Source organism: Mauremys mutica, chromosome 23 (assembly GCF_020497125.1).
Source record: "Mauremys mutica isolate MM-2020 ecotype Southern chromosome 23, ASM2049712v1, whole genome shotgun sequence".
Classification (NCBI taxonomy): Eukaryota; Metazoa; Chordata; order Testudines; family Geoemydidae; genus Mauremys; species Mauremys mutica.
This window is the reverse complement of record NC_059094.1, coordinates 14,668,407-14,678,195: the sequence shown is the minus strand read 5'-3', so window position 1 is coordinate 14,678,195 and position 9,789 is coordinate 14,668,407. Positions and strand designations below refer to the sequence as shown.

General features: G+C 44.1%; 1 protein-coding gene across 1 annotated transcript in view; it reads right to left on the bottom strand.

Moving 5' to 3' along the window:
- Positions 1-2,380: 2,380 nt before the first annotated feature.
- FNDC5 (fibronectin type III domain containing 5) overlaps positions 2,381-9,789 on the bottom strand; it is a 30,214-nt gene continuing 22,805 nt past the window's right edge. The window contains exons 5-6 of the mRNA XM_044997689.1: positions 5,630-5,763; positions 2,381-3,046 (exon numbers count right to left, since the gene is read on the bottom strand). Coding sequence (XP_044853624.1) covers positions 3,005-3,046; positions 5,630-5,763 — 176 coding nt within the window. The 3' untranslated portion in view covers positions 2,381-3,004. The remainder of the gene's footprint in view (positions 3,047-5,629; positions 5,764-9,789) is intronic.

The window sequence follows — 9,789 nt, the reverse complement described above, 5'->3', positions numbered from 1 at the left end:
GCTCCCTAGTATACAGCAAAAACTACACTTTGCAAACACTTTGCAAGCAAAATCACACTGGAAAATCTGGGCAGCCTTAAGGTGATTGCAGATCATACACTTTTTTTTTTTAAATGCTTGTTTGTTTCTTAATGCACTGCCTTTTTCCTGATTAAGGGTAAAATTTTCAATAGTGCATGAGTGACTTAAATGCCTACGTTCCATTTTCAACAGTGACAAGTGCTTAGGAGCCTAAATTATATTGAATGAGACTTGGGCTTCTAAGCACCTAAGTTGCTTTTGAAAATGGGTAAAATTTTCAAAAGGGCCTATATGTCTCTATATCTCTCTCCCTTCCTTATGTAGCACCTCTTTAGATACAGTATATTCTTATTAAATCCCTTCAGTTGATAGTTCCTGAAAACATCTGCATTAAGAGGGTCAGCTGCATTTGATAGCTTGGAATTCCTTTCTGGTACGAGTGGATTTGCTTCCTAGCTTACATTTGTTTTTTTCGCTAATAGCATTATTACCTTACCTTTAAAGCCTGCAGTTATTGAGCATAATGATACACTCCTTTTGCCAGCTGCCATATCATGGCTTGAATACTTAACTGTGAACAAGCATCTATGCCTCACATTTTAATTTCTCCATCTCTAACAAACAACAAGCGCATCACTGTTGGAATAGAAATAGCTTAAAAACCTGTCACTAGGAAACAATAACAATTACTTGCAAAAATGGGGAATGTTCTCTGCATTCCCAGAAACATTTTTGTATAAAAAACATCACCCTGATAAATTACCCAGGCTAACTTTCCGCAGCAGCAGCTAGGTTAGAGTTTAGGGCCTTGTTTGCTTGTCTGCACCCAGATTATGACAGAACATCTCTTATCATTTTGTACATGCCATGCCATCTGTTCTAAGTCTTCCTTTAGAGATAGGCTATGGATTCTGAATGACGTTTCTTTCTCATAAAATGCGTACGAAGCCTGAGACATTCCTGTAGACATCTACTGACTAAGTAGGGCTGTGGCTCTACTTACATTGTAGCTTCTTGCTCACCTTAGCCCACAGCCTAATGAAAGTTAACCCCCCATTGAACCTTTACTGCTGCCTGCAACCAGGGAGAGGGAGAAAACACCTAAATTCATGATCCCTCAGATCTGGGTAGAAGGTCCCCACCTTCTATTTCATGCATTTTGCCCCAGTGTAGACCAAGAGGAATCATCGCTAAACTCAGGTGTTTACAAGGAAAGATGTGCCTTGAATCTTTTATTGTACATTAAAAAGTGGTTATTGCTCCAACTGTATCAGAGGTATTGACCTCTCCCTCGTGGTGGTGGGGAGTAGCTTTTGGCTAAGGATCCAATTTAGAAAACTATGGGTTGGGCTGGCCCCCTCTCCCTGAAACTGGCAGTAGGGAAGCCCTTGTTTATAAAATGCCTCTGCATGCAAACCTTCCAGTACCTTTCTCCTGGATTGACTACTTGAGAAAGGCTAATGGATATCAAAGGGGAAAGATGTCTGAACTCAGTGACTGCCAGCCTGTTTCTTTGCAGTGGCTTTTGAATCATTATCTTGCCTGAATGCAAATTTGTTTGTAATGGGAGGATTTAAATCCTATTTGGGCCAACCCATCTTAATATTTGATGGAATGATTAGGATCCCATATTATCCCCCAGCATGTATGGAATGGCCTTGTAGAGTAATTAAACAAATACATATAAAAGCCTGCTGGCAAAGCTCTGATAGTAAATCTCTTCCATTTGCTGACCTCTCCCCTACCAGCCTCAAAACATTGCAAGTCACAGGGAACTTGTCAACTTATGAACATAAAGCAGTTAGTAAACTAGAGGCGACTCCTCCCTGCCCTCCCCACGTTTGTGGAGGAGTGAGGAGGGACTCTTAACAGACACCTGGCAATACAGGGTCATGATGAATAGTGGAGACACGAAGTGGAAGCAGAACAGATCCACTCACTGGAACCCCAGTAAAAGAAGTAACTATTTAAGGAGTGTCCTTGGCCATCATTGGGCAGGGATCCTTTGGAAGTGAATGGGATAGCTGTCAGCACTAGAAACCTGATATCCTTGCATAGCAACCATTATCATCATGACTTTGTTTTTTGTTTTTTCCCACTAACTGGCTACGTTTTGTAAGGACCATTTGTTACACTATAGGTGGAATCAGTCAGGCCCATCGTAAATATCATGAAGAAATGGTCCAAGTTCTCCTGGAATCAAAACAACGGTTGGCTTCTTGTCTCTGTTGGTCTGTGCCCCACAGTGTTTTGAATTCCACCCTGCTTACCTAGGGTGGATTACAGCATTGGAGAATAGGAGAGATGGCAAAAATAGAGACAAGTACTGCAGATCTCAACTGGAGAGCAGCCAGCAAAGTAGTGACCATCCAGATGGAAACTGTAATGTGCCTTTGTTAAAAACAAACATACAAAAAAATCCCACCTGCAAAATGTATTACACACCAAACATGAGTGCTACGGAGTGAGATTAGAGTACACAGCAGCCACAATCCTTATCTCTGCCACTGTCTAGTGTTTCTTTCTCGTTTCTCTGAAGAGAAATGGCAAATGCAGCCTGAGCCCATGTTGATGCTGTCAACACGTGGCAACAGTGAAGCAAAATACAATGAAATTTTGTGATCTCCAAAGAGAGGCAAATCGCTCCAGGAGAGAGAGGAGGCGGGAGGGTGGAAGATGAGTCTGTTGGGATTTGTTACAGCCTGGGTGAATTGTGAGTCCGATACAGATCGCCTGAGGCATCAGTTTCACAGAAGCTTTTCCTTCTCAGACAGTGGCTTATGTGGGTTTTTTTTTTTTCAGGATTTTTTTCTTTCTCTCCAGTTGTCTTTTGCAGAGCAAGGGCAAGGAGATTTATGCCAGAACTTGACAACCAGTAGGTCTCTCCAAACCACTCCAACAGTATTTCACTTCCCCAGTCATCAGGGCTCAGAAGCAGAGAGGGCGAGCAAGAAATGGAGTCCATCTATCGGATGGCAGGCCGTCATGCTTCGATTATATTCACTGAAGGCTTGTTTTTTGGAAACTAGAAGAAGGGGAGAAGGGGGAAAAGAGGGAGAAAGGTAGAGAATGCTCAGGAAAAGCCCTCAGAGATTTGTTCTGTGCAGTGGTGAATTTGTAAATGGTCCTGTCGCCTGCTGCATAATGAAAATGGGTCAGGGTTGGGGCTGGCGTTAACACTGGCTACAGCTGCTGGGCAAAGAAACACTCTGAGTACTTGACTCTGGACTTTAGAGGCCCAATTTATCATCAGCCTGCACCTTGTGCAACTGTTTGCACCAGTGCAAAATGTTATGATTCTGCTTTATTAGCATTTCCTCCCACTTTGCACAAAGGTAAATGATTACACAAGGGGAGAACAATGATAAACTGGCCCAATCCAGGGGTATGTTATGGTCATGGTGTGACTTAGTATCATGAGCATTGTTTCTGAAATACATAAACTGCATGGAACCTCAAATTCAGATGCTATCAATGACGTTTACACCAGTGTTACTCCAGCAAATGGAGATTAGAATTTTATCCTATTTCTTTGGGCAGCCTGCTACCCAGTTATGGTGCACAACCCACCCAGGGAAAGCCAAAGGTTCACAACTGCAAAATCCACACCAGCTAGCTGGGTCTACTGCCTGCTCAGTGTTGCTGGGGCAAATGTTTGATCCCAAGGGATTGCGGGTGGATACAGAAGGATCGTGAAACATAGAGCTAAGGCTGTCATTCTCTCGCAAATTGCCCCTGCGCTGGGCAGGGTAAAGGAACCGTGACAGGAGTAATGCCAACAAGGGCAGAGTTAACAAAATATTGAGCACCTTTTCCTAAACCGTACCACTTCATCACCAAGAAGGGCAGTCTGCCAGAGCTGTAAACAGGGTCATCAAAATTCGTATAGCCGAGGGGACAGAAAATGTTAGGCAGCTTGGTTGCATCCCTGGCCCTTTCCTTATCTCTCTGGAATTAAACACGGAGCTGCTGCTCACTTTCCAAACCCTGGGTATCCCCATCAATCATCCTGGATATCTAGGACTATAGAAATTAAAGTGGAGGGAAGCATTTGAATCTGGAAGAAAGTGGCATGTTTGAACTGGCAGCTCACAGAGAGAGCCCTGCTATTGTTTTGTTATGCCCTGATCCTGCAAGTTACTGGCTGTGGAGGGATTCCTCCGCCCACACAGAACCCCACTGATTTCAGTATTGCTGTGTGAGCCCCGCACAGTTGCGGGATCAGAGCCTTGAGCTGTTGCTTGTTGAGTTATCCTCAGTCTCTAGGCTTTGCCCGTGTCATACTTAATTGATCCTGGTGAGGTTCTGCATAACCTGTTTCAAAGAATTAGCAGGAACAGCTCCTTTTGACACAGGCCTCTTCATATTGTGATGTAAAATGTAAGTCTCGTTTTCAACAGCGGTGCCAATAAATATAAAAATATAAGCCTTCAGATTTGATTATATCTCATGGGAAATCAGGGTCGTGCTTAGAGCTGGGTGAATAGTAAAAGAAAAATAAAATTTTGAGTTATTATTTGTATTGTAGTAGTGCCTACGAGCCTTAGCCATGGATCAGGACCCCACTGTGCAAGGCGCTTTACAAACACAACAAGAAGACAGTCCCTGCTGTGCTAAAATTCTCTTAAAATTCCAATTCTTGTTGGCTGCGTTCAAGCCACTTCTGCATCCACTTTCTGACAATATCCTAGCAAGTGTCTTTATTGCCAGAAATGTTCATGGGATGGCTGCTGTAGGATATTGGTGCAGAGTTTTGAATTCGTAACCATCCATATTCACGCCTCACACCTGCTTCTACAGAGTTTCACCCATCCAATGAGGGAATAGAGAATGTCTCATGTGACCCATGTGCCCAATCAGAAGTAACTAACACAGCTCGAACTCTGAATGCTCAAAATGAACTGCTCAAAAATGAGCAGGAATGGGAATTAGTGAATAATTTCAAATAATAAATAAATGAAAGGCAATTAGGATCAGTTCCTGAGCAATTTGGAAACAGGAAAAAATTTAAATTAATTGAATAAATTATTTGGTGCAAATTATTTGCCCAGCTTTAGTTACATTATAGATGTCATTTGCCACAACCTATCTTAAACCTCATAGCAGCTCCTTCTCGTAAACAGCTGATAAGCTGTTATCTGAGAACAGCCATAACATCCCCCCTGCCACTAGCATTCTGACCTGTAATCACTGCTGTGGGGTTCTGAACATAGCAGTTTTGGCTTCTCCCTTTCAGATTATAGTCCATCACCCAAATACAGCACTTTTCATCCAAAGATCTCAAAATGTTTTACAAATGTGGGTTGATATTATTACCCTAATTTCACTGAGGGGGAAACTGAGGCATGAGATTAAGTGATTTGGCCAAGGCCACCTAGTGAGTGCTAGAGTTGGGAATGAAACCCAGGATCCTGACTTGCAGTTGTACTTTCAAGCCATGCTGTTTCCCTTGTCATAGGAGAGACCCACTTCTACACATTGGCCCAGTAGAGAGACTGTTATAGCTGGGATCCTTAACAGAAGGTTGGTTTTCAGGTTAATTCAGCAGAAGCCCAGCTGGAAATTGATTGGCTGCCTCATCCCCCACTGTGTGCCAACAGCATCTTACCTTGCTGCGCAGGAGCCCTCCGCTCTGGTGCTCGGGAGTGCTGCTCTCAGACGCACTCTTGGCTTTCTCCTTGTTGTTATTTGGTTCATTATCTTTGATGATGTCATACTGCCTGCAAAACAGGGCGATCACTCCTAGCAGGAAAAAGTGTTAGAGGTCACATGAATGAGCCAGGCCTTTGGAACCTGCAGTGATCAGAGCCCACTAGCCTGCTGCTGTGTGCCTTGTGGCAGAGACCTCAGCAGCATTGACACCAAGTCCCAAAGATCTTTTTCTAATACGACTAGTCAGGCTCTGGCTGCTTCCTTCACAGTGCCAAATTCCACTCTAACCCAGTCAGACAAGGTCAGGAGATTACTTGTACTCCCACTTCCCTCTCATTAAACAGGACAAATGTTTTAAGCTTTCCCCTTTGGATAGCAGTTCACACTGACCATGTTAGGAGGTTTAGTGTGACCTTTGCTTTGCAAGCACAGGGGCATATTGGAATTCCCATTAGTTGGAAATGTGCCCTCAAAGCTTTCTTTTTCTGAAGCAAAGAGGGATGCAGTTGAGCTGGAGGATGTGATGAATGACCTGTGTCTGCCTGCAGATGAAACAAACCAGGGTCTCCTGCTCAGCAGGACAACATCTGCAAATATATGACAGCTACAGCAGGATGAGCTGCCAACGGAAATGTCCTCCCACACATTTAGGTGTGTGGAGAACAAAGCAGGGGCAGCCATGACAAATGAAGAGAGTGAAAATGTCTTTCACAGCGGCTTTTGGTTATTTGGTCAGAACATAACACACTTTTCTGCCTGCCGGTTTCCAACGCAAAGTAACAGAGGTGGCAGGAAGGGCAACTGATAAGGTCATTGCTTCTTGCTTATGTGGATCCAACTCACATAAATTTGTTAGTCTCTAAGGTGCCACAAGTACTCCTGTTCTTTTTGAGGATACAGACTAACACGGCTGCTACTCTGAAACAGTAATACTCTGTATGTATATAGAGTTTACCATCTATCAATCTCAAAGTACTTAACAGTGGTAGGTGTTGTTATGGGAGTTGTCGCCAGGTAGTGCTGTTATACAAGTTCTTTCTTGCATGCAAGCAAATTGTCAGCCATGGGAAGACATGCTGACGGTTGCATTAAAGTATCATCATCCTCATTTTCAGATGAGAAATGTAGGCAAAGTGAGACAAAGCCAGTACTAGAACCCGGGTCTTGACACCAAGTCATGGTGTCATCAGAGAAGCTTAGTGTATAAAGTGAATATGTATGTACACTCAGATTAACTGTAGTTTCCATTCACCAATAATTCCACACTTGAGTCTCTGATGGTTCTGCCACAGGGCTGGGAAATGTCATGGTCAGAATGAAACTGTAAATAGTTCATCAGCTCCACTGAGATTTTCTTTAGCCACCCACGTTTGGTAAATGGCAGTCATTTTGTCTAGAAGGGGAATTTAAAAGCCTCTTTCAGGATGTTGGACAATTCTGTGCTTACATTATGAGCTGAGTTTTGGAAGATGAAGCTTAATTACTTGTCTAGATTAAACCTTTTTAGCTATCTCATTTAATTATTTTACTCCCCAAATGATTCTTACAGGGCAGGAGATTTAGCTCCTAATGTGCAGAGACAGTAACTTCTTTATCTAACTATTTTAAAGGATCAGGGATTGGAGACAGTGACTGGAACCCAATCTAACCCTGTGGAAAGCAAGTACCAATGCATGGTAAACTCAAGATTTTTCCAGTGGAAAAAATTATATATGAATCTTATCTGGTTGCTGCTAGTCCCTCTGGATTCACTTACAGTTGGAAAGAATCCAGGGGAACAAGACAGGAGACCGTTAAGCCCCCTGCCTTTTTATTTAAATTATTATTAACCAAAATTTGTTGTCAGATCTCAGATTTGTGACCCAATTTCATCTTGGGGGTGGGGAAGAGGAATCCCATCTCAGCTGAGTTTAGCATAAATGGGCCTGGGCCAGATCCTATGCTGGTGTAAATTTGACACAGCTGCACTGAAGTCAGCAATTTACACCACAGAGATTTAAGCCCACCATCTCTTGAGGACATGATTTAACCCTTCAAACCCTATCAGTCTTCAGGGCTTTCTTAATAAATAAGAAAATATGCGCACACACAAAATGATAAGAATGTTAAGGTGGTTAGTCTTACAAAAGCCAGGCAACGATCCAGATCCTGCTCAAGTCGTGCAAAGGGGCTGTCAAGTCAGCTTCAGCGGTCAGCCGAGGATTCCCCCAGCATGAGGAAATCCAAGGGTGGCACAGAACTGACATAGCAGACTATGCCACCCCCTTTTACAGCTACGGGCATAGGGAGCATGTTGATGGCATGGCTAGGGGGAAGGGGTTTCAGCTCTCACAATCCCTGACTGACTGGAGCTCAGGCACAGCTGAAGAATGAACCCATTGTCCAGAATCCATATTTCATAGGGAAAGTCTCCAGCCTCCAACAGTTAAGGGACAGAACTATCCCACATTGCTCTAACACCTAAGCAAAAGAGAGAAACATTTTACCCTCTCCTGTGAGCCCCCGGCATGTTCTTGAAAGATAGCTGGGGATTGTTCCCTCAGCCACACATCTCTAGCTTTGGTTGGCTTCTTTCCAACAGTAGCAGTTTTTCTGCACACACAATGTATGTAGAATGTTCCTATTATCAGGACAATGGGTGTAAATACCGACTGTACTTTATGGGTTATATAATCTACTTTACCGTAAATTTCCTTGCATGCCAGTTCCCTTGTTTCACCTGAAATATCTTCCCCCGACCAATGTGACTATGCGGCTCACGAGTAAAACATCGTGCTGTTTCATGAATGTTTTATGTTGCAGCAGCAGCAGAGGCAGCTGCTGAACGGAGGCCAGAGGAAGCTGGCACTCTATACAGAAAACAAACAAGCACAAACTTTCTTTTCCGTTAACTCATGGCACCCTGATCCCAACCTGGGCAAGCCATAGTGCTGGCTGCTGAGAATGCTGAAAGCTCCAGGCTGATCGAAGGAGTAAGGGTGCACTCTCCTCAGACGTTTGCTAGATTAAAACAGATGGGCCTGGTCCTTTTCTGGTATAAACCGATGTAGCTCAGAAGGGTTATGCCAGTTTACACCAGCAGAAGATCTGATCTCAAACTCATAATGGGGAATTCTTTGCTTTCCTGATGTCCCTGGGTGGTTTATTTCTTTTTTAAAATTGTATGGAAGGATTTTGATGCCAGGGTGGAGTTTGCAGATGACACTAAACTGCGGGGAGAGGTAGATACGCTGGAGGGTAGGGATAGGGTCCAGAGTGACCTAGACAAATTGGAGGATTGGGCCAAAAGAAATCTGATGAGGTTCAACAAGGACAAGTGTGGAGTCGTGCACTTAGGACAGAAGAATCCCATGCATTGCTACAGGCTGGGGACCGACTGGCTAAGCGGCAGTTCTGCAGAAAGGGACCTGGGGATTACAGTGGATGAGAAGCTGGATATGAGTCAAGAGTACGCACTTGTTGCCAAGAAGGCTAACGGCATAGTGGGCTGCATTAGTAGGAGCATTGCCAGCAAATCGAGGGAAGTGATTATTCCCCTCTATTTAGCACTGGTGAGGCCACATCTGGAGTATTGCATCCAGTTTTGGGCCCTCCACTACAGGGAGGGTGGGGACAAATTAGAGACAGTCCAGTGGAGGGCAATGAAAACGATTAGGGGGCTGGGGCACATGATTTATGAGGCGAGGATGAGGGAACTGGGCTTATTTAGTCTGCAGAAGAGAAGAGTGAGGGGAGATTTGATAGCAGCCTTCAACTACCTGAAGCGGGGTTCCAAAGAGGATGGAGCTCGGCTGTTCTCAGTGGTGGCAGATGACAGAACAAGGATCAATGGTCTCAAGTTGCAGTGGGGGAGGTCTAGGTTGGATATTAGGAAAAACTATTTCAGTAGGAGGGTGGTGAAGCACTGGAATGGGTTACCTAGGGAGGTGATGGAATCTCCATCCTTAGAGGTTTTTAAGGCCCGGCTTGACAAAGCCCTGGCTGGGATGATTTAGTTGGGGTTGGTCCTGCTTTGAACAGGGGGTTGGACTAGAAACCTCCTGAGGTCTCTTCCAACTCTAATCTTCTGTGATTTATTGACCCACCTGTTAGCGGCCCCTTCCAAGCCACTATTGT